Source organism: Daphnia magna, linkage group LG2 (genome assembly GCF_020631705.1).
Source record: "Daphnia magna isolate NIES linkage group LG2, ASM2063170v1.1, whole genome shotgun sequence".
In the NCBI taxonomy this organism is placed as follows: Eukaryota; Metazoa; Arthropoda; class Branchiopoda; order Diplostraca; family Daphniidae; genus Daphnia; species Daphnia magna.
The window spans coordinates 6,173,297-6,198,120 of NC_059183.1; the positions used below are offsets into that span (position 1 = coordinate 6,173,297).

Genomic DNA, 24,824 nt, shown 5'->3' on the forward strand with positions numbered 1-24,824 from the left:
CAAAGCTTGGTATAGTAATCTTGGGATCTGGTAGTTTATTTGACGAACACTTACCAGCAACCAGCAAAAAGCAAAAGTGTAAGTTATGTCTCCCATTAAAACATTATTTGTTTCATAATTCTTGCTCCACAAGACTATTTCCCTGTTTATGTCAGATGGAAGACATTGTCAGCCTCCTGGTGAAACGACACATGAACTTGGTTGTTGAAACCATCTTATCTTTTCTTGACCACAACAGCTTACAGAGCTGTGAGTTTGTATCCAAAACTTGGTATTTGGTTATTAGGAATGGAAAATTATGGAAGCGGCTCTATGGACCTGTATCACAGAGGAAGCCACTTTTGCAGAATCTTATGGCACGGAGGGAACTTGAGGCAAAGCACGACACTGAGAATGATGAATTTCTGTACAAGAGATTATTCTATGCCCAACAGACTCTTGTACAGAATTGGAGCTCAGGAAAGTACAAGACATCCTTAAAAGCTCTTGGTGAAGTCAGTGTTTCCATTTTTACGATGGATGCTCGTCGAATTCTCTATGGCTTGAGAACATCTCCTTCAGTTCCCTCTTCCATCATGGTATGGAATTGCTGGACTATGGAATCAGAACATTTTCTGGTGGGCCACCAAGAATGGATAACAGATATGCAGATCTGTGGAGACCTAATATTCTGCTCTTACTATGATGGAACCATTCTCGTGTGGGATCAAAAAACCAAAGAAGTTGTCCAGCAGTTCCAAGATCAAGAAGTAGTGGATTGGGTGGTGATCCACGCCTCACACGGTCTTCTCATAACCTGCACTAGCATTTTATCTGGTCTCACGGATCAAGATACCTCGGTAACCATCCGTCGAATTCACAGCCCTACAGAAATGGCTATCGAAAGAGTTTGTAAGTGAAATGAAGACTGTTATGGCAACAGGCTTTACGCATTTTGACAAACTGATTAAAATTCGAAATTGTTCATTTATTTGCGATGGACCTGCCCGAGTATTCATCACAGGTACAAGGTACCATTCAGGCAGAAGTGCTTGTTCAAAATGTACAACCGAGGGAGAAATGGCTTGTTGAAAGTGATTAAGCCAAGTGAGTTACGTTTACAAGTAAGACCGAAGGCAAGAATTGTTTTCCATCCAAAAATGCTCCTTTACGCACAGATGAATCTTTTCGGAAGCGTTTTGATCCAGATCATCACAATAATTACAGTTGCCAAGAGGAATTAGATGTAGATATGGTATTAGATTTTCCGCTTGATCAAATGCATTTGGTTGATGAAGGTGCATGTAGAAACCTTTTTTCACTATAGTTTTTGATGAGGACTATAAAGTCAGTCCCTACACAGCCAAACGAATTGACGACACCATGTCAATGTTATCGCGATACACTGCTGGAGATTTTTCCAGGAAACCAAGGCCGTTCACAACAAAAATGAAGGCCACTGAATGGCGGCAATAAAGACTTTATACGGGCCCAGTTGTTCTTGTGAACCAAATTACCTCTGAGAGGTACGCAAATTTTTTGACTTTTTTGTTGCAAGCAAAATTTTATCGTGCACTAGATGTTCAATACGGACAGTAAGCTAAAGACTTGTTAAGAAATTTTGTCCAAAATGGGTCGATCTTATATGGACCTACCTTTATTTCGTATAATATCCATAACTTAATTCATATTGCCGATGATTGTAATCGGCTTGGAGCTTTAGATAGTTTTTAAGCGTACGTTTTCGAAAACCATCTTTGTGTTATTAAGCGTTTGATCAGAAAAAGTGAAAAACCATTGCAACAGATCGTAAAACGTTTAGCCGAATTTGATAAACAACAAAAAGTGGTCGAACCTTTTCATGAAATAGAGGCATTGTACAAATTGAAATTTAAACATAAAGACGGGCCTTCCTTGCAAAACTACCAGGATTCCAATCAATTTAAACAAATTAATTTTAAAAATTATTGCATAACAGATAAAACATGGAAATAATTGCGTTTTACTAACCAGAAAAGAAGTTTTCGTCGTACACAATATTATTGAAAGGGAGAAGTTTTTGCTGTTGGCAAGTCTTTTAATTTACTAACAAATTTTTTTCTGGATCCATTTGATTCGACCGATTTCGATATTTACAAATGTACAAATTTATCGACGGTTATGCAATGCGGCCTATCAATCAAATTGCATTCAAAGTTTATCTAATACCCATTCCCAACACAAATAATTTTGCAGCATTTCCCTTAGAAAATTTGTGATTATGACTAAGTATTTTTTATCTTTTTTACAAAACTAGCTGTTAAACCAATTTGCCATCTTTCTTATCCCCTCCCCAACGTTAACAACCCCGAATTTTATTGCTACAAATGTAGTAATAAAATTACGATAGAGTGTACAGTTAAATAATACATATATTGTCAAACAAGTTGTATTTGAACAAGAACAAATGAATACAACAAGTGATCACTTAAATCTAAACAATAGTTTTACTGGAACAAAAACGGATAACCATTACCAAAAGTTGGAGAAGCGTCTGAGGACCTCTAGGGAAACCAGGGAACTCCTCTAACGAAGCCCAGCTCCGGGAGCTCACTCAATGGAGTCTCATCTAACGCAGGTTCGGGGCAGTCTTTTATACCGTCGCGCGAATTACTCCCCTTCCGGAATGTGCATCTGCGTATTTTTCTTAGAGCGGACTTCTCTTGATAATTTCTTAACCACGATCGCAGCGTTGTCCAAGGAGCGGATGACTCATCTCTGCGAAGAGATAACCAATCTCCCTTTTACCCCGCGACAGGCCCCCCTTTTTCAAAACAGGTGACCCGACTGTACTAATCTTCTGCGATCCACGAAGATTGATGAGACTTTAAAAAATCTGCTTGCGTCCTCTTGGCAAATAAGGGACTTTTACTCCATCGTTTTTATTCTTTCCGGTTGCGCTTACTTGTTCAAATGTTTCTTGTAATTCTCGTATAGTTTTAAGGATTTTTCGTTTTTTTTGAAACCGCCTGCCTTCAGCCACGGAAGAGGCGCTGCAATCGCATATCTTCAAGCCGTTTGAGATTTACCATCCACTCGTTCGGGAGCCTTGCACAATTGAACCAGCTCCTGGCGGCGTCATCAAAATACTTTTCAAAATTATTTCTTTTTCCAATATCACCCCATGTGTGATGGGTAGAATGTTCTTCAAAGCGCTTGATCAATTAGTGCGCATTTCGAAAGATTGGCAGGCTAATAAATTTTCTGACAGCTTCCATAGCTTGTCTTTGCGGCTGCTCAATATGCCTTGATGGCACTATGAATTTTTGTCCGCCGCCTGGAACAACTAGACTTGCAGCTCTCAAAACGACCTCGGTTTCTGAATTCGAGTTTGAATCTCTTGCACTCTCGACTGATTCACCCTGACTGTCAGCTTCTTCGGTCAAATGGTCCTTTGGAATAGGACCTTCAAAATTTAGGGCTTCACCAATAAAGGAAGTTCCACTCTCCAACGATGAGGCTGGGTTAGGTGAAGTTTCTACCGGAACGCTTGACAGTTCTCGAAGCGAATGTAATCGTCGGCTGGGGTCTCTAGGGCAACTAGGTAGCCGTGGGTTTGTCCTCTTCGGCATCGGCTATCAATGACTAGCGCACGACTTCGTTTACTCTCAGGCAACGAGCTGCGTCTTCAACAATTGCCACACCGCAGTACAAATTCGTTACTTACTGGTAACGAGCTGCGTCTCCACCAATTGTTACGCGAGTTGTATTTGAACAAGAACAAATGAATACAACAAGTGATGACTTAAATCTGAACAATGGTTTTACTCGAACAAAAAGGGATAGCCATTACCAAAAGTTGGAGAAGCGTCTGAAGATCTCTAGGGAAACCAGGGAACTCCTCTAACGGAGCCCAGCTCCGGTAGCTCACACGATGGAGACTCATCTGACGCAGATTCGGGGCAGTCTTTTATACCATCGTGCGAATTACTCCCCTTCCGGACTTGGTATCTGCGTTTCTTTCTTAGAGCGGACTTCTCCCGATAATTTCTTCACCCCGATCGCAGCATTGTCCAAGGAATGGATGACTCATCTCTGCGAAGAAATAACCAATCTCCCTTTTCACCCGCGACAATATTTTATTTTTTTAATTCAAAACTTGCAAGATGCCTCGCAAAGAACGACCGGGAGGAGGCCCAATACGATTCAGTGGCCGGAGTCCAGAGTCGGGCATCGCTCACTGAAACACGAGCGCGCTCTGAGCTTTCCGCTCGGTGCCTCAAAGTGAGCGGATTTTCGCTCTAGCTCGCAACAAAAAAAATTTCTGTCAAAAACTTGTATTTTCTCCTCTTGCTCCTCTTAAAAGCGATCACAGTAGGTTATAGGTATTACAATTTCCTAATTCCTACACTTAAAAAAGTTAAAAGAGTTCAACTTGCTAGCTATTAGCTAGTTTTTGATGGGCAAAGTTGCCAGTTTCGAAAACATATTCCATTTTGTTTCAAAAACACAAGTTTGTCAAAATTACTGTTCGATAAATTTGAACGTTTTGGAACAAAAATGAGTCCCGCAGTGCTGAAAAGACGATTTTGGGTGTCGTCTGTACAGTTGCGTACTTTTTCACAAAAAAAAATTTGTGTTCATAGAAAGCGCACTAAGTTTGGACCAAATGTTTTTATTGCTGACTGATAGATGGCGTTCGCGTTCGAGCGAGTCACCCAGCAGGTCTTCGCTCAAGCTCAAGCTCGCGTTTTTTTTAATTGAGCGGCTCGCGCTCGTCGCTCAGTGAAAATCGCGAGCGCGCTCCTTTTCGCTCAAGCTCAGAGCGCGCTCCGCCTGACTCTGCCGGAGTCGTTAATAAAAACAGTTTGATGACTTTATTGATGCCAGTTTAAGTGAAATTGAAACACATACCTTTTTTAGCATCCCTAAAAGACCAAGTAGATGTGAAAACATTAGAAAAAGAAACCGTTTACCATTGAAGGAAGGAAAAAGTGTCGCTGGGAAAACAATGGCTTCATCAATTACCGCAGTTGAAAGAAGTGGAAAAACGGATAATTGTATAAGAGACAAACGTCGAGAGAGAATGGGCCATGCAAATTATGGAAGAGTAGTTGGAACTTTAAGAGGTTCAACAGAAAAAAATGATAAGAGGAGCGAGTTACGTGAAGTTGGTAGTGGCAGTGCAGGACATGGAGAAGCGAAATTCGAAGAGAGAGTGTAGGTGGAAATCGAGGAAGAGGTGGTAGAAGGAATCGAGGGCGTATTGGAAACGGGATTCATGGACGAGGCGAAAGTGGGTATCGAGGACGGCGTGGAAGTGGAGGACGTATTGGAAACGAGAGTCAAGAACGAGGAAGCCTGATTCGTGGACAGCAGGAAGGTTAAAATTTTTATATTTTTTATTTTTTATTTCAGTTATATCCTTACATTTATTTTCTTTTTCAGACATCACAGTTGAGCCTATGTACAGTGATACCCAGCCAATTTCCTTGGAACAACTTGATGTTGGTAACAGTGAAACCCCTGCTACTGTATTGGAAAAGGAACCAGAGGAAAACAACGTAGAGTATGTGCAGGGAGAGAACTCGTCCGTAAACAATGATTATTTTGAAGGAGATGAAATGGATGCAGGGGTTATAAATGATGAACACGATGATGAAGGTCAGCGAGTGTTACATTGGTAATTCAGAGTTTTATTTCACCGTTAACGTCTTTTTTTGTTTTAGCTTATCAAGATAGTGAATTTCCAGCTGCAAGTGGTGGTGCTGATGAAAGACGTAGTTTGGATGATACTTCATCTGGTATCGATGATTGGAATGAAATGAACACCTATAACGAATAAAATCGACAGATAGAAAGAACCAACACGTCAAAAAACGGTAGAAATATTAAAATTTGTTATAATAACAAACCTAATTAGTATGCCGTTATTTTCAGATCAAGGAAGGAAGGGATCAACTCCGCTGTCTAATGTTCCGTCTTGCTATTAACCTTACAACCATTTAAATACGCCGGATACGCTTAAACAATATGGGGCTCGCACTCCACAAGAGGCTGCAAAAGTGGCTTCTGGAGTGTGGTCGTATTATAAGAGAACGTATTATAATTTTATAAATTTTGTATTATTTTCAAGTTCAATATTAACAACTCACTGTTTCCCTTCTAGAGTTCTAGTCTTACACGAAGAGATCCTTTGAGTACATGAAAATTCTTTTAAAGCAGATTACATTTAAGGTGGATGGCTTAGAGGCTGAAAAGAAACTTGATGGTCCTTGCCACTGCAATGTGGAGGAGTCTGATGCTATCGAAGACTTCTTCGGATTGTCCCTTAAACTATATCGGAAATCAAAGAACTCGAAAGAACATTGGGTCTGCCTTCTATGCTTCAAAAACTTTAAATATATATGAAAAAGGTTTACAAAGATTTTTTAAAACAAATTTTTAAATATTTTTCAGAAGCTATTGCTGTTACGCAGAGGTGGACGAGCACTTATGCGATATGGTGTATCGAATAATGAAAAAACTTTTCTCTGATCAAGTTTGTGCTTCCTAGAAATGGACAGGAAAAACCAAAAAAGGGAAAAAAACTATTTTTTTGTGATCTGAAGAAAATTATTGCGACATTTTAGCGCCAGCGACATTATGTCCAGCGTTAATTTACCACTTCAAGCATGGGGTTTCAGCAATCAACAGGTGGAGAAAAAGCTATCAGAGAAAGGAGTCATCGATAAAGCAGCGGAATCCAAAACTCTAGGTCTAGTATGGAACCGCTCAACGGATACTTTAAGTGTAAAAGTTCCAAATATTCAGCTTCCAACAGAGAAAACTACAAAGCGCGATGTCCTTAAAGGCACAGCTTCATTTTACGACCCTTTAGGTTTTTATTCGCCACTGGCAACAAGTGCCAAAATCCTCCTACAAGATCTCTGAATCAATGGAGTGAAACTTGATGACCAACTAGCTGATGATCATCAGAAAAAATGGAATGAAATAGTGGATTCCATTCTCAGCGCAACGAAAGAAGAATCAATGTCGATGAAAAGGTCAAATTTTGGCGACATATCCGTGATTCGGGATCTACACATCTTCTGCGACGCGAGCCGCAGAGCGTACGGCACCGTAGCCTACTTGGTGCATCAAAAAGAGGTCGCCTTTGTTCAGTCTAAAGTTCGAATAACTCCAATAAAGGATCATCAGCGAGAAGGCGAGTTGGAATTATCCATTCCGGAAGCAGAGTTGATGGCAGCCTATCTTGGAGTCCTCATCGCCACAACTATCATTTCAGCATTGGAGCCACTCGGTATCAAGCTACGAGTTTTCCAGTGGAGCGATAGTCAAATCGTCCACTATTGGATCTCTAAGGAGGATGGCCATCCGCGCCAATTCATCACAAAAAGAGTTAAGAAAGTGCGAGATTTCAATAAGACGCATGCAGTTACATGGAAATATGTGTCATCGCCTGACAATCCCGCAGACATCTTATCTCGAGGAGCTTCGTACAAGGAGTTACAAGCATCCAAGTTATGGAAATCGGGCCCAGGGTGGCTAATTGATCGAAAAAACTGGCCAACATGGTCTGTTACGGAATTCAAGCAGTCCAAAATAGTTCACATAGCAACTAAAGAAGTAGCGGTGGTCTCCAAGGTAACGGATCTCACCAATGTAATCGACGATCACATCTACAGTTGGTCTACTCTTCTCAAAGTGACTGGACAAGTGTTCCGTCTCCTCAGCAATCTCAAATTAAAGGATCGGTCATGAGAGTCTTGGAACCGTCAACCGTTAAGCTCTATAGAGTTACAGAAGTCTGAAACTACTTGGATCCGTATCTATCAAAGTAAATATTTCTTTAAAGAATTACTCTACTTGCAGTCAAAGAGAAAGGCGTGGAGGCCAGCTTTGGTCTCACATCTCGACCTCTTCTTGGATAATGACGGAGTCATTAGGTGCAAAGCCAGGCTTCAAAATGCGGCCATGGACGACTCAGCAAAACATCCGGTGTTGATTCCATAGAATTCAACAATCGCGAAACTCATCATCATCTCTGTCCACGAGCAGGTGTTCCATTATAGAGCAGAGTCGACTTTGGCCCACCTCATTCAAAGATATTGGATTCCGTCAGCAAGACCACAAGTGAAAAGAGTGTGTCGGGAGTGCGTCAAGAGAGCTCGGACCATCATTTACCCTTCCTGATCCAGTGCCACTTCCGGCTGATCGGATTAAAGAATCGTACCCGTTCGAGGTGACAGGTGTTGATTATACCGGTGCGATTCCTGTTCGTCAAAAAGGAGAAGAAATCTCAGCGTATCTACTAATTTTTACGTGTGGAGTTATGCGAGGTATTCATCTCGAGGTAGTAGAAGACATGACCAGTGCTTCGTTCATAGACGCGCTGCGTCGATTTACAAGTCATCATTCTATTCCTCGAATCATCTATTCGGATAACGCAACAACATTCATCAGTGCTTCAAATATTCTCACTCAGCTATTCAATCATCCCGACGTCGCAGCCGAGTTGGTCAAAATGAGAACCACTTGGAAGTTCATACCGAAGCGAGCGCCGTGGTATGGTGGTTGGTGGGAGCGTCTCGTTGCTTTAACTAAAACAGCGCTCCGTAAAATGGTAGGACGGACCAGACTCAGCTTTATTCAGCTTCAAACAGTCACTGCTCAGATCGAAGCAATCCTGAATGACCGGCCTCTTACACGCGTGTCAACTGACATCAACACTTTTGAGCCACTCACGCCATCACATTTAATGTATGGACGTCGCATCACTACCCTACCGTTTCACTACGCAGCAGACGAAGAAGCAGATGACCCAACTTATGGCAGATCTTACCGAGCCATTGGTACTCTCAAAGGCATACTTAAGAACGCAAAATATCTTACGCGCCTTCTGGCGCCATTGGAGTGAAGTCTATATACCGGCGCTACGCGAGCATCATCAGAAAACCAGAGGTCCAATCGAAGGACTCATCAAAATAGATGATGTTGTCCAGGTCCATGCAGAGACCAAGAGAGCGGAGTGGAAGCTGGCAGTAGTAGAACAACTCAATCGAGGAGCGGATGGTCTAGTTCGCTCAGCAGAAATTAGGACTTCTAACGGAAAGACCAGTCGTCCAATCAACAAACTTTATCCATTGGAAGTGATCGAGTCAAGTTTAAAGATTCGGTCGGATTCAAAGAAGAAAGCTGGTACAGCAGTATCAAGTCCAGCAGTGTTAAGTCCGTCGGTGTCATCTGGTCAAACAAGGCCAAGTCGAGCCGAGTTTCAAGTTCATCATCCATCAATGTCTTCCGCTTCGGCCATAGTCGAAAATCAACCAGTACCTGGAAGACCCCAGTGCAAAGCAGCTCAGCAAGCAAAGGATAAGATCCAGCGGATGGCGCGTATGGAGAGTATCGAAGAAGAAGACTAATTCGGCATCTTTTCCGGCCGGGTGTATGTCGGAAATTTCCGACTTTTTCTTTTTGAACCCGTTTTTTTTCGTTTTTTTCCGTTTATTTCTATTTTGATTTAATGTGGCAACGTACTGTGGGGAAAGGGGTGACTTATTTGTCCTGGGGTGTCATTTTCGTTTATTTCTTGGTCTACCCCTCCCTCCTTCTCGAATCTTCGACCCCCTTTGTCTCTCAGCTCGCCGGCATTCGTCTTGCTAATCTCTCAGAGTGAGGTACTCCGTCCCATGCTAGGGAAAGAAAACGGATTTGAATACAGACGTTTCAAAGGACGAGCTCCTTGTCAACGTGTTAAATTCATTTATTGAAACTCAGTGTCGGAATAGAAACATTTTCGACAAGCGAAGAATATTATAAAGATACCATATATTTTGCAATCCCTTATCGGGAACCGAATACTGATCTCCGGCATCGCAATCAGATGCTCTACACATATGCCATTGATATTGACATAGTTGTGCACAGACAGCTAGCTAAGTTATTTAGGCAAGTAATATTACACAGCCCAACTCCCTAAGTCCAACATTTCCAACTGTCGTTTTAAAAAAGACACTACCCTCAGGGTTGCAAAAATTACCCGACCTGTTACTTGCCTTGAAGCGTAATAACTAAAGGCATATAAGAAAAAAAGGTATACACTTTCCCAACCCTGCCCTGCCGTGTCCATCACCCAGTCTACCCTCCCCCTTACAGAAAAAAAACTGTTACCCCGCCAATTGGTGGCTTTCAACATTTAAATCGGTGTTCGGAGTTTTGTGCAGGATACTGTACATTATATCACAGGTACAAAAAATCACAGTCACATATTTGAAAAACTTTAAAGCAACGAGCAAGACATTTCCCATCAAATACAATAAATTGCGTTGCAGTTCAGGTTCAATTGATCAATCTGAGTATGCAAACCATTTTGAGGATGTTTGGCGGACCTGGGTTTATCTTTATGGCACCGGACGCAAGTGCCACAAACATAAGCTACTTTCATTTCGTCCATGGGCTACTTGAACCGCTTACTTGCATGTAAACACATATCATAATTTATCACAGACACACTACAATAACACAAAATAAAGAAATACTTATGATTAGGACTCCTAATGGAGTACTCTTCAGTTTGAGATTGTGTTTCCACCCTTTGAAGGTGACCCGCCCGCCAAATTCATTTATTAACATTTTACGTAGCATGAGTTTCAGACACTCTCGGACTTGGTGCCTCCGCGGGTATGTAGCTGAGCAATCTAAAAAGAAAATAATGAAAAAGTAAGTTGAGAAGAAGTAGAAACAGTACGTATAACTTGAAAGCCCGTACGAAACTTTTAGCTTAGATTTTGAACTGTTAGCTAATAACAGCTCGCGCGGTGCTAGGCTAAAAAATCAAAGCAGCTATCATGCTGCAATCACCTCGAAATTTTTCATGGTAACATAATTCACCTTTTTGTTAGCAGATATCAGCTTTTTTTTTCCAAGCTAGGGCGTTTTCCTATCTTGCTTGAAAAAATAAACCTTAGAAACAGCTTGAATTTTTACCCCTAAATTTATTTCCTAACTATAAGCTAATTCCAGTATGGAATTTTCAATCTAGAGTTTTGCTCCACTTTTATTAGCAGATTCTAAGCTTTTATTTTCCAAGCTAGGGCGTTTTCCTATCTTGCTTGAAATAATAAACCTTAAAACCAGCTTGAATTTTTCCCCCTAAATTTATTTCCTAACTATAAGCTAATTCCAGTATGGAATTTTCAATCTAGAGTTTTGCTCCACTTTTTTTAGCAGATTATAAGCTTTTATTTTCTAAGCTAGGGCGTTTTCTACTGGCTTGAAATTATTAACCTAAAAATCAGCTCGAATTTTTCCCCCTTAATTATTTATCCCAACTTTTCAGCTAATTCTAGTATAGAATTTGTCGCGATATAAAAAAAGTAGCATGTTCTATTACATATAAATATTTTCGGTAAGAAATTATTAATTTTTATGGTATTAATTTATTAAGCTTAACATAAAAATTGGCGCCAGTGTGTTGTATATTTTTAGATTTTGAAGAAAAATTATCAGACGACTTTAAATTTGTTGTGAGTGTTGATTCAGTGATTCGAAGTGACAAGACATATGAAACAATGGCAAATGAGAATCGTAAGTTATCTCGATACCTCAAGAGGAAATTGAATTTGAAGGAGGCTCAGGAAGAAATTGAACAAATGGTTAAAAAAAAAGCTCCATGCCACCAAAAAGTTAATAACCATTTTTCTGACAATGAAATCAGCAGCAATCCCCAGCAGTCTGAACAACCTAGCTCAGAACCCGTAACATGTGTATTGACAAGTCAATTCCACGAAGATGAGGATCCCAAAGTAAGAAATATATATATATGCACTTGTTATTTACATTTATTCATGGTGTATTCATATGTTACAGAATATTGCTGAGCTGAAATCAAAAACATCGAGCCAAAACTCTGTTGCAGAAGGCTGTGAATCCTACGATAGTGATGAAGAATACAACTTGAATGAAAAGAATTCAAATACTTTTGAGGTTAGTATATTAGACCTATATTATCTCTTATTTTCTGAAAATTTCCTAATATTACAACTTTTAAATTCAGGATAAAGACTGTGAATCATCAGCATACCTTAGTATGCTATGTCTAGCCTACAAACTTAAATACCATCTATCTAATGAAGCATTCAAAGACCATTTGAAAATAATTCAAATCGCCACGGAATCAACCGCAGCAGAAATTGAAAGTGCCGCCAAGTGTGTCGAAAAATATGACCATTTATTAATGGACGTCAAAAAAATTTTGTGTGCGCGAACAAGAATTGTGATGCCATTCTTGAAATTGGGAAAGATGGTCTTCCTAAACAAAAACAGAGATGCCGGCATCCATTTGACAAGTCAAGATCGTGCTACGTTCTTGTTCTCCCAATAGAACAGCAACTAAAATTTTTTTTTGGAGAGCGGCGGAATGAAATTAAGAAAAGAAACTACTGGATATGACGGAACAACTCTGGGGGATGTCCAAAGTGGAAAGTGCTACAGAGAAAAAGTTCGTGGTGATGGTTCCGAAAACCAGGTGATCTTCACAGCGCAACTAAATGTTGATGGAGCGCAGAGTTTTAAAAAAAGTAAATTTGGAATTTGGCCATTTATGGGTGTCATAAATGAAATTCCTTACGGGGCAAGACAGGCACACATGATTTTAATGGCTCTTTGGTTCGGAAACAAGAAGCCCCCTAGAGGGCCGTTTCTTGACACATCAATAGCCGAACTAAAGCACCTCGGATCCTCCGGGATGAAATTTGGAGAGCTGACCGTGTTTCTGAGACCTTTGGTGTTAACAACTGATTCAATGGCCCGGACTGTTTTCCTAGACGGTACCATATGTCGCGGTGAATTCGGGTGCGATTTCTGTTTGCACGCTGGTACACGAACATTTGCTTTTAAAATTCTTCGTTGAAAATTTAACAGCATTTTTACTTTCATATATACAGGTGAAACAACGAAGATAGGAAGAGGATCTGCAAGAGTGTATCCAGAACCTACAACAAATCCTACATTTCCATTAAGGACAATAGAGCAGCACGAAAAAGACTTGATGGTGATAACGGTACAAATTATATATGCTGTGGCTAAAAATTAAAATATCGATTTTTTTTTTCAGATTGCGCTAGAAATGGGTAAGCCTGTACATGGAATCAAAGGTCCTTCTCCTTTCTTGGCTCTCACGTTTTTCGACTATGTGACCGCACAAGTACCAGACTACTTACATTCGGTTTGTCAAGGAGCAATTAAATGTCTGTTGGAATTTTGGACAGATTCGAAATATCACACAGTATGGTTCTTAGATTATTATATACATAGTAAAAAATATAACTAACAATATATCTATTAATTATTAGGAACTATGGCACTTAAATAAACACAAACTTGCCATTATTGATGCTCGCTTAAGTCAAATGAGGCCTCCATATGAAGTCACACGCACATCAGCTTTAGTATCAAACCTTGGCGATTGGAAAGCTTCTGAGTATAGAGCATTTGCTCTTTATTATTTTTCGGCTCTAGAAGATCTGTTACCAAAACAGTTCTATGATCACTTCTTATGCCTCGTTTATGGCCTTCAAGTGCTGCTGCAAGAAGAAGTAGCAGTTGAGCGTGTTAAGGAGGTCGAATTTATTTTTCAATACTTTGTCCGCGAAGCAGAAGTACTCTATGGTAGAAAACGTATTCGCTATAATTTCCACTTACTTACTCATTTGGTTCAAAGTGCACTTAATTGGGGCCTTCCATGGAGTAATTCTACATTCATTCCCGAGTGGTTTAACGGGGAATTGATTTCATTAAAGAATGGGACCCAATGTGTTGCAGAGCAAATGGTCAAATCCTTTCTCTTGAAAAAAGCGGTACGATCAGATGCAATCTCCCTCATTACAAATTTTAACTTGCCAATCACAGTAAGTGCATTGTTGAGGAAGTTGCTGAATATTTCACAAAAGGAAGCCTTCTATTCCCATATCAATCAAGATTTTGGTAGCAGTTACGGAACTATTAAACTTCTTGGATCTGCACTGAAAAAAAAACCAACCCTTTTTATGAAATCGCGATTTTGAATTATCTTGCTTCGTCAGATTTAGACGGTTCTCTAAAAAAATCAACAGAAAGTTTTGCATACCACTACTCTTACAAAAGGGTGAGCATTCCACAAAAAGGTATATTTACAACGACTAGTTATACTCGATCCCCCAAACGGACCAATTTCTGTGGTTACATGAAAGACGATTCTTTTTTTATGATAGAAAGCATAATATCATTTCAATCATTTCCTCTAGAAGGAAATATTCTCCTAGTTGGGCGAGTCATGGGAACCATTTCTGCTGTGAAATATTCGCCTCCCATCGATAATATTTCATTTTTAAATTTCCCCGGTCAAAGTAGAAAATTGATTGGGCTTTCCACAGAATTAACTGCTCGCCGTCCAAGTGACATAATGAAAAAGTGCGTTATAGGATTTCATAATGAACTTACGGAAACTTTTGTTGTTACTCCTCTTGTCAATTATCTTGAAACTGATTAATACAGATTAATGAAAATCATCAATATGCTAATGTTTCAAAATTATATAAACTCAAATCAAAGAAAAAATCATCGATCGAAATTTGGCAGCTACGCCTTTATTTTTTAATCGATTGAAATTTGGCAGCTATGCACTGAATTTTCGCGCTCGAAGTGTTAGCATATATAGACTGAGTCTGTGGTGTAAGTCTAAGTAAAGATGTCTGGCTGTCTGTTTCTTCACTGACTTTTCTCTTACATTTAATATCAGTACGTACATATTTGCAATGGCAGACCCACTGATCTATATACTTGTCACTTTTACTGCTAAAAGTGGAGAATTGGGCATTGGCACATTGGAGGCCATAGCAGTGCCGAAAGATTTCCATGACCAAAGTTTCGATCATCAGCTCGAGCAATTAAAAGGTTTTATTGGAACAAAAAAAGTTATTGGAATCAAGTAAGCACATACTTTTTGTTATTTATTGTTATTGTTCTAAATTGCTATGTATTTAGTTGGCCTAAGTTTCCCAGCAATCCTGGTTGGAACCTACCAGTTCAGTCGACTACCAAATCTAGATCCCAAGTTCAACATGAAGTGAGATCATGTAAAGTTATCTCGTTCTCAGGTAGTACAACTTCATATTACTACACGTGTTATTTTTCTTAAAGTTTTTGTTGTGCAGAGGACAGAGATGTGGTGGTGGCAGTACGTGATGCCATGGTGCCTCCTATCAGTGTCAAAAAGGCAGTAGCCAAAAAATCAACTCCGAAGTCATCTGCAACTCAGAAACATGGCACTGGCCATAAATCTACCTCTCCACCACGTAACTTGCCAGTTGAAAAGTCAGCAACAGGTAGTACCAATGTTTTTCATTATTTACAATGTCGTACTTTAACCTGCTACACAGTTATTAGGAAGACCATGGGCATCTCAGAAGAAGACATGGAAGGGTTAGATTGCCATTTGATCACTGGGGAAAATGAAGACAAGTCCGATACATCTGCTGACAGCAGCCTTGATCATGATGATAATCAGCAACGATTTTTTTCTTCAGAATCAGAGGACGAAGATTTGATTCCTCCTACTCCACCTCCGCCTCCAATGAAGAGAAAACGAGGCGATCAGTCTTTCAAATCATCGAGCGACACCAAATCTAAGGTTTTTTTTGTTTTATGGTAAACACGTAATAGTACCTCAGTCATTATTGATTTTTATTTTATAGAGAAATTCAAGTCACAACAAGGAAAATTCATCTGTCACACCAAAAAGAAACGAAAAGTCATCAGCAAAGAATTCTGATCCTCAGATTCTTACTTCTTTGGACGTCAACATAGTTGACACCCCCCCAAGTTCCACAACAAAAGAAAACCCGAAGCGTGTGCAGGTAAATGCAACATAATTGTAAGAATTATTTGTTTATTATATTTGTATTTTCCGTTTAAGGACGAACAATGGACGGAGCTAGTTGATGCTGAGTTTCATGGCCGTAATGAATACATGGATCAAATTGATGAGCTGAAAAAGAAATCTCGTTTCTCAACGAGCAAATTCGGAATTCTACCTTTGATCTAGAAATTGAGAGACGTGATTTCGATGACAGAATTTCCGAAAAAGATGCTACAATTCTTCGCTTACAAGAAGAAGTAAAGTCCCTGAAAGAGATGAATCCCCTGGCCTTGTCCAAAAGTTAGTTTTCTCTTTGAAACTGTCCAAACTCTTATTTTTATCTTGACATTTCATTTCATTCTTGTTAGGTCTTAATGAAGGGTTGGTTATACTGCAGTCCACTTTGGAAACCTTGACAATTAGTCAACTTAATTCTGAACAATCACGTGTTCAGTTGCAAAGTGAAAGCAGTAGAAGAACCAACAAAGTCAAGCTTCACAAAGATTATGACACAACTATTAATCAAAATGAGCTAGCAATCGCAGTGTCCTATGGGAAGTCTGGTTCAAAAAAAAGTGAGTTTTTAAGATTGCTTGTGTTATTAAGGATAACTCTAATAGTTGTTTTATGTGTACACAGGGACATGAGCAAAATGATCAATGTGATCATGGAAGCACTGTGGGACAGGGAATTCATGTCCAAACACAGCCTTACCGGAAAGAAGGCACCCACTGACAAGTCAAATAATCCGGCGAAAGAGGCCCTTCCTAAGGATGATGTACAAGCAATTACGAGTAAGTATAAGTATAAGAATTTAAGAACGAACAATTTACACAATATTAACGTTTTGATTTTCATTTTAGGTTTCGTTGTGGAGTTTTGGGCAACCAAACACAAGTTGGCAATCGATCCATCCATGGTCCACCCTTGCATCACATCCAAACTTCTAGGGGAGCATACGGCTAACAAGTCAAGAGAGAAATTGGTCGTGGAAGACGATGACGATGACCAACAATTACAGCAATAAATCGGCGAAAATTTCTTCAAGACCACGTTCAAGACGACGTTTATGTGTAGCCCCACTTTCGAGTTCAACAGATATCCTGTTCGTTCAGTCATTCTTTTCTTTATCAATTTTCTACTTTTTTATTTTTCATTTTCAACTTCTTTGAATAATCTCCTCCATCGCGCAGTATGGTCACGTCGACACGACGGCAATTATTGCTCTTTTCCGATGACCCTCCTACTCCTCTCTCTATCATCCTTTCAGCGCTTTCAGCTTCTTAAGACCAAGAGGTCATTTTTTCCCTGCCGTTTCTCTCTTCAAATTCAAAATTGATTGTACGTATGTTCGTTACGTTTTAGTTAACGTCATTTAAAAAACATCTAATCATGTCGTAATTGAGTTTCGAGTCCATGTTGCCGTGAAATCTCTCGAGTTCAGTGTGTTGACGAGAAAACTCCCCTCCTGCATCTCCTACATTTTCCTCATTTGTAATATTGGTTGACTTTAAAGGTTTAAATGTCGGGCAGTCTGTCCATTTGCTCGTCGACGACACCTCCGACGAATTGCCGTTGCTGAAAATTGTCGTTTTTTATTGATGTTAAATTGAATTAACGCGGAAGTGGCCAAAACTGTAATTGAACTTAGATATTGCTCGTATTCTTATTGTGTTCATTTTAAATGTAAAAATGTATGTGTGGTGTGTTTTAATCGATGTCCCTCCAAGGCCTACTTGTAACATGGAAAAGAATTTGATTAAACCAAAGATGGTTTAATTTCAATACAAAGATTTCAGTTCCTTTAAAGCTAATAAATTTCAAGCTACATTTAATCTCAAGATTCCAAGCTTATAAATTTCAAGCTACCAATAATCTAAGATATTCAAGCTTATAAGTTTCAAGCTACCTTAAATCTAAGATTTTAAGCTAATTTTAGCTATGAAAAACAAAGCTGACACTACCCTAAATTTCCCAATATGAAATTTAAAAATTTTGACATGAAAATTTCTAGCTAAAACCACCTAACTTCGTAGCTAATTCTAGCACGGAATTAGCTAAAAGTTTCGTACGGGAGTATTAACCAATTCATCCTCTAAAACTTTGTCATTGAGCAGGCTGTCTTGCGCTTTAAGAAAATCTTCTAGACTCTTAATAGGAAATAGTTTTTGGAGCTTTGCAACAGGTCGTTGATTCCCCATTTTCTTTTTGTTTCAACTGTTTTTCACCAGATCGCTGAGTTCCATCATCTGACGTTGCAAATCTGTAATCTGGCGTTTGACGTCCCTTTTCTCTAAAACCTACTACGTGAGCAGGTTTACCATATCTAGATAGATATCAAGGTGGTATTAGAAGAAAGAAAAATTTACTGTGCAATTTTTTATACTTTCATCGGTACCACATCTCCTGGACAAAACAATTTTCAGTTTCTGCACAGTATCTTCCAAATCTCTTCGGTTAAAGGCATGGCCGTCATTGGATATACCTGTTATAGTAAATATAAGTGAACCAAATTTACGTGGTATAAAACTTTATTCTTCTTACTAGAGGCAATCGGTGGGCTTGACGAGGTCGTCGAAGTTGACGGGACAGCAAGTGGCACTGAACATCATGAGAAAAATTTTCCGTCACCAAAAAAGTTTATTATTAATTTTATTACCTGATGGGGGAGCTACTGTAAGCAGTCTTCTAGATGTGGGTGAAATCATCGGTAAAGGCGTAGAAGATTCTGGAAACATGTGAAGAAAAATTAGCTGAACAATTTTACTACCCCTTGCTTACAGCTTCACACACATTTTCAAATTTGCTCTCCGTGTCAGTGTTGAGATTGTTTTGAGCAGTATAAAGGTGAGGAGATGGCAAAGGTTCAAAATAAAAACATTTTAAATAAAATTAATAAAGAAATAATGCTATTAAATGAAGAACACCGTTTTTTTTGGTGCAAAAAAATTAATTTCGCGTAGTTCGTTGGTGAAAAACGCGGTTTTAACACAGCGCTTATGGGGTAAAAGTTCGTGTTCTTAATCGATGAACGAGTGTGTAGGGGCGCGGGGGTTACTCGTACAAAAAATCCAGTGTGAGTGATTTGAATATCTATTCTTCTTCTGATCAGCAAAAAAGAAAATAAAATTCTACTCTAGCCGTTAAATAGTTATTTGACTTTTACTGACTCACGTAGTGCCATAAGAATACAAGGAAATAGAGTGGGTGTTCTTAATCATTTTGTGGGTACTGTACTATGTATCAAATTATATATTTAATTATAATCCCAACCAGAGAAATAATATAAGTCTGGAAAATTATTGTATGTAAGTAAATTAGTGGTTAAGAAAACTGGTTTGAATAGAATATTATTGAAAAGAATAGAATAGAATTAGATATCTAATTTCCAAATGTGTTATTAGATTTGGTTCTATTCCATTTAATTGAAACGGGAATCATTGACACTTTTTTAGCTCTTACATTACTTTATTTTTAATTTTTTTAATCTCATTTTAGTTGCCGGTTGCATAGGAAACATTGCATTACAAACTTCACTACTCTTTCATCTTAATAATCATGTCCAAAACAAATTCGATGAAGAGACTATCTATTAAGATAAATACTGAGTATTGGATTAGAATTTGTATTGCAAGATGACTAGAGTTACAAGTAGAGAAAATAAATCTTAGGTGATTTGGATTTCCAGGGGAAAAAACCAGGGTATATAAAGTCGTCTAATCGTACCTCACACCAGTTATAGTTACAGGTTTTATGTTGATTGCATCTGTAAACTGGGGCGTTCAGTTCAAACAATTCTATGAATAGAGAAATGGATGTTATTGTAAAATATTTAAAAAGAAATTTTCATTACCATCTTTAGTCACAACTGAACAACGATGAGCTTTACTATTTGATGTAACCACTACAATACCAAGCACTCCAAACTTAGAACATTCTGGGCAAGGGGCTGCTGGAAACAGTGGTACAGGAATTGCTGGAAAACAAAAAGTTAAGAATAAAATAATAAAAAAATATCTAATATCCACGAAAACTCATTTCACAGGTACGAAAGGTAGGCGTTGTTGATATCCAAGCTTTGCGGGTTGGGCGTTTGGGGCGCTTGTAATTGGGAACAAAATATGCGCTGGTGGGGTGAGCACCGACGATTGCTCACACGGGCTAAGCATGCTCACCTCAACCCGTGTTGAGTAAATTACCCAAATTTCCATCTCTTGCCCATCTTGCTAAGTGCGTCAAACAAATTAGTCCGCTAGAGGAATTCAGTGCCTTTCCTTCAAGAATTACCTAGGCATTATCAATCCGAGGCTTAAGGGTGGAAACAAAGCGTTAGCTCAAGTGATAAGAAGAATGGCCGAAGAAGAAAATGGATTGTCCAACCAAAGTGCACTCAGCATCTCGAAACGCTGAAAAAAAAACTGAAAAATATGGGTATTTTAACAAGCTCCTCTGTTTTGGCCACAAAGACAAACCAAAAAGGGAAATCGAAAAATATGCAAATAGACCATCGAAAGATGGGCGTTTTTCACCCCTTTTTTCTGTTTCATACAATACTATGAGCTGTTTTTTGAGCATAGGTCTGTATTGCTTCACCTGGTGCGTGTGTGTGTGTGTTCCAAGTTTTCACCGTTATTCTTTTCTCTTATTTCATAAGCGTGTAAGCATGGGGAGGAATAACGAAAATCCTTGTCACAATTACTTCGATTACGATGCAACTGGAAATAAAAGTAGGTCCAAAATAGGGGAATGTAAGCGCGTTTTGAAAGGGAAACATGTTACTAATTAAGAAGTAAGTCATATTAGGGCCTTTCATGCTGATATTTTCTCTGAGATAGTAAAATTAAAAGAAAATGCTAGAAAGCGTAAAAATAATGAAGACCATGAAGACTCTCCTCAGTTAAACAAGATTAGAACTGAGATGAGTAAAGAAAAACTGATGGCAGCGTGCGTAAATATCGTTGCGGTCAATGGGCGCCCCCTATAATTAAAGCTCTTGAACCTCCCGGGTAGCAGTTCTATCTCTTCCCAATGTTGTGCCTATGTCGTTTAGCCAACATGCGATATTGGATGGCCAGTTCCAACCCGATATTGTAACGAAGCTGTTTTTATACGCGGGCCGCGTCTCAGCCAACTTGGAAACAGAGATTAGGGAATTTGTTGGAAATATTGCATTGGAACAATATTGGAATAACAGTTTGTGTCCCAATGTTGAATGCGCACGCGGGCCGCGTTCCAGCCCACTTGGAAACAGAGATTAGGGAATTTGTTGGAAATATTGTATTGGAATAATATTGGAATAACAGGTAGCCCAACGATAATGTTACAAAGTTGTTCCGATATTGGGAATCCGCTATTCGGCATTTGTCGCCGGATTGGGTCAAAAAGGGGCTTTCTTACTTGGGCCCATGTACGAAAACCAGTATCATTCCCAAAAAAGCTTTCCAATCGCGGTCCAGGCCTATTTTTTCGACTCATTCCAATATTGTTATTCAAAGCTTACCCCAATGTGCATTTCTTACTTGGGCCCATGTACAGAACATGATATTGTCCCAAAATAGTTTTGTGATCGTGGCCCAGGCTTATATTTTATTATCACACCGATATCGTTAATCCCATATTTCCCCAATAACTTATTGCCCAAACCAAGGCTAAAACCGGCGATGCAATGTCGCAGTTACGTTACATTGTGTACACTATTAGATGTGGTCCCAACATTTATTGACATTTTTTAAGAAGCTTTAAAAAAAGCATTACAAAATTGAAAATAAATATTCAAGTATCTGGAACATTTTCATCAGAAGAATGAGAACTGTAGGAAGAAGAGCCGTCATCTTGAGATTCCTCCTTTCCCCGCGACTAAAACTTTTCGGGGTGCGACTTTTTATATTCTTCAAATGCAATTTTTTTTAATGCCGCGTCCTCTTGGCGCTTTTCACGACCACCCTTTTCATCTGCCGTACGGGTGAACAAATTCCCAACTACCCTTAAAATTTCCGACGTAGAAACCTTTTCCGACGTGGCCGCTGCCGGACAGCGTCTGACAATAAAGTAAAACGTTAATAGAAAACAAAAGGCTGACGTCTCATTATTTTATCTCACCTTGAACCACTTGGAAGAGATTCGTATTTTTGAACACCATCTTCCCCTCTTTGGGATTTGCGCAGTAAATTGTAGGCGCAGTTCTTTCGACATCAAACTCCTCAACATCAGTGCAATAGTGTCGTACACCTTGGACCCTCCCATGAGCGACAAAGACAAAACCTATACATATATTGATAGCAGTTAATGAAAAATCAAAGAAACTTTAGAAAATTTTGCGTTACCAATTGCTTGTTCGCAACGGCATCGTTACTCAATTGCTCTTCTTTTTCCTTGAAGTCTTCGACAGTGTCGAGAGGAAGACTTATAGATGCTCCACCTTCTGGGGCAAGGGCATTTCTCTCACCTTCAAGGGCACTTAATCTCATATGAAAATTTTCTTGATTCCTCAAAATAGTTTTTACGTCCTGGCCCACAGACATAATATTTTGTAATAATAAACTGAGAACTCCATCGTTTTCTAATGTAAAACGAAAAGAAATTATCATTATATAAACAGGGAAATAACGTTATAATAAGAAGGAGAATTTGCTCACCGACAGCAACGATGTCATCAATATAGTTAGGCGGAATTTGTGGCATAGCCACTACTGGTACCAATTGGCCGTTGTTCTGAAGGTAGACCAACGATGCGGGAGCATTGTCATTGTTGTTGTTACTGTCTAGTTTTGCTATTCCTGTGTCTGACTCCTGGACATACCCATTAACCGACTGGGAAGTTTGGCCGGCAGTCAGTGATGAAGAATCAGTAGCCTTTGTTTGAGAGTGTGGTCTCTTTGGTGCCAAACATGCCACACCTGGTTGTTCGATGGGTTGCGTAAGTTTCTCAGTGGCATTTGGAAATGTAGATGTCGATGCCTTTGGAGAAAGGGGAGCTTCTTCAACATCCATTACTTCTTTCCGAGATGGTCTTCCCCTTCTTTTCACTAATGTAGCATCTGAACGGATTAACTCCCCTCCATCCTCCGATTCTTTACTAAAAACACCCAACAAGCCTAGAAGATAAAAAGATATTATTAACTCGTAATAGGAAATTGTAACTGAAAGTACCTTTGGGTATTGCAGGAGGGTTCATGTGTCGAAGAGTTGGGGGGTGGTCAGCTATATCCTTTTGCTGCGATTCCGGAGATGAACCGGCGATCCCATACCGTTTGATCTTCTTGTTTGGCCTTTTTTTTCGGTGTTTTGCTAGAGACTTGTCATTTTCCACAATACCAACGGCAGGTTCGTGATAACTCATGATGCTGCAACACAAGAGAAATGTTACAACACAGTCTGTAACTTAGAATGTGAAACGTAATAGTTTTCAAATGGCGAACCATTGAAACGAATGAACCATGAAAAGAATATTGATTTTCTTACCCGATATCTTAACCCTACTGGCACACGACATCCAAGCGACGTCCCGCGGGATGTATTTTTCTTCATACAAACGGTATGACCCATGTACATTCTTGGGATGAACAGACTTGGATAAAAATTCGAATATTTTTTTCATCCAAAATGTATATACTAAGGATGTACGAAATTTATACATTTTGTACATTCCCAGTATGTACGAAAGAGTTGTTTCTAGTATGTACGTATGTGTATATTACCAGTAAATGTTGGTTTAAAAGCTCCATTCATATCTGTATTATATTATACTAGGGGCCCTCACTCCGTTCAGGAAGTTCCCGATAGGGACGGGTGGTTTGAATCGGTTGTGGGTGGTTGGTTTTTTCTTTCCATGTCGTGCTGCTTGATGGTGTGGTTTAGTTATTGTAAGGCGGACTGTTTTTTCTGGTGCAGGAATGTTGTTTTTAGGTAATGGGTGTTTATGTTTGGTATGGCAAGTTTTTGGTTCGAAAAGTCTCCTCTGCACCCTTCAAGCGAAAACCTTGTACTCGGATTCTATTCGTCAGTTGTGACTCAACTTCGGATGATATTCGTCACTCCCGCTATGCTTTGGTGTTATTGAAAACGCTATCTCTCCCTGCTATTTTGAAAACTACCCGTCGATTCTATGTTGCCACCTGGTGGCAAATCACAGAAGCTCTGTCATGGAGTCATGGAAATACTAGATAGGAATTTGAAAATTTGGCCTGGGCTACTAGCGCCATTTGTGTTTGGTTCTGAAAGTTATTTGTCTATCTCCGCTAGAGTACGCTTCGAAAGGTTCGCGGAACAATTTGTTCGTTTTTGAATTTTTTTTTTAATTTGAATTTCAATTTCAATCACAAAGTTGTGAGGTTGGCATAATGTCGTTGGACATCATTTTTGAAATTTGTCTGCCATGTGGTTCCTCTGTGTAAATTTCATAGTTACAATCTAACTCTGCGACATGGTAAAAACTGCCTTTAGTTTGTTGGGATTGTGAATTAAAATGAAACGTTTAAAGAAGTATGGACTGTTCCGTGTATTTTTCAATAGTTTCAAAGCGTAAAAAATTTTTTAAGTGAAAATTTATTTAAATTGGCATCCCTGTGTTCGTCATTGTTTCGTCGTTGGTTGTGTGTGATGTACGGTGGAGTTTTGTCGGTTGTATTCCACCATGGTATATTTGTGTTCAGTAAGTGATTTTTTTGGTTATTGAATGAAATTGTAGTTTTTTAAAAGTGGAATTTGTTGGTCAAGTTGTTTTGGATGGTGACGGTTGGCGATCTTGTTGTATGCGCTTTTGTTGCGTCTTACCTTATGGCTGCCTCTGGTTTTTCCGTTCCGCTGGGGTCTGATTCTTGGAAAAATCTTCTTGGTCGTCAGATTGATGCGGCATTGTCGAGTAAGATGTTGAATATTGAAGAATTACAGAAAACTGTTGCGGATCTCGATGTTGAATTCGATGTGTGGAAGGTTTTGTTGCCTTCTTTTACAGGTTCTGTTGTCGTGT

General features: G+C 39.3%; 4 protein-coding genes and 1 pseudogene across 4 annotated transcripts; 4 read left to right on the forward strand and 1 right to left on the reverse strand.

Moving 5' to 3' along the window:
• LOC116917653 (F-box and WD repeat domain-containing 11-B-like) lies at positions 1 to 5,803 on the forward strand. Its single transcript, XM_045169194.1, has 4 exons — positions 1 to 78; positions 156 to 891; positions 5,407 to 5,622; positions 5,688 to 5,803. The coding sequence occupies exons 2-4, from the start codon at positions 156 to 158 to the stop codon at positions 5,801 to 5,803; spliced, it is 1,068 nt and encodes a 355-aa protein (XP_045025129.1). The 5' UTR covers positions 1 to 78.
• A 5,616-nt stretch (positions 5,804 to 11,419) lies between these two features.
• Positions 11,420 to 12,343, forward strand: LOC123469847. The gene is made up of 3 exons (XM_045169195.1): positions 11,420 to 11,765; positions 11,830 to 11,946; positions 12,017 to 12,343. The coding sequence occupies exons 1-3, from the start codon at positions 11,532 to 11,534 to the stop codon at positions 12,341 to 12,343; spliced, it is 678 nt and encodes a 225-aa protein (XP_045025130.1). The 5' UTR covers positions 11,420 to 11,531.
• Positions 12,344 to 12,379: 36 nt separating this feature from the next.
• LOC123469848 lies at positions 12,380 to 14,444 on the forward strand. The gene is made up of 4 exons (XM_045169196.1): positions 12,380 to 12,836; positions 12,906 to 13,012; positions 13,076 to 13,246; positions 13,314 to 14,444. Exons 1-4 carry the CDS (start codon positions 12,380 to 12,382, stop codon positions 14,022 to 14,024), a joined length of 1,446 nt encoding a protein of 481 aa, XP_045025131.1. The 3' UTR covers positions 14,025 to 14,444.
• Positions 14,445 to 14,686: 242 nt separating this feature from the next.
• Positions 14,687 to 16,906, forward strand: LOC116935911. Its single transcript, XM_045169353.1, has 9 exons — positions 14,687 to 14,926; positions 14,983 to 15,095; positions 15,153 to 15,323; positions 15,378 to 15,628; positions 15,693 to 15,854; positions 15,914 to 16,156; positions 16,225 to 16,431; positions 16,496 to 16,650; positions 16,720 to 16,906. The coding sequence occupies exons 1-6, from the start codon at positions 14,754 to 14,756 to the stop codon at positions 16,040 to 16,042; spliced, it is 999 nt and encodes a 332-aa protein (XP_045025288.1). The 5' UTR covers positions 14,687 to 14,753; the 3' UTR covers positions 16,043 to 16,156; positions 16,225 to 16,431; positions 16,496 to 16,650; positions 16,720 to 16,906.
• Positions 16,907 to 21,712: 4,806 nt separating this feature from the next.
• Positions 21,713 to 23,030, reverse strand: LOC123469849 (annotated as a pseudogene).
• Positions 23,031 to 24,824: the final 1,794 nt, after the last annotated feature.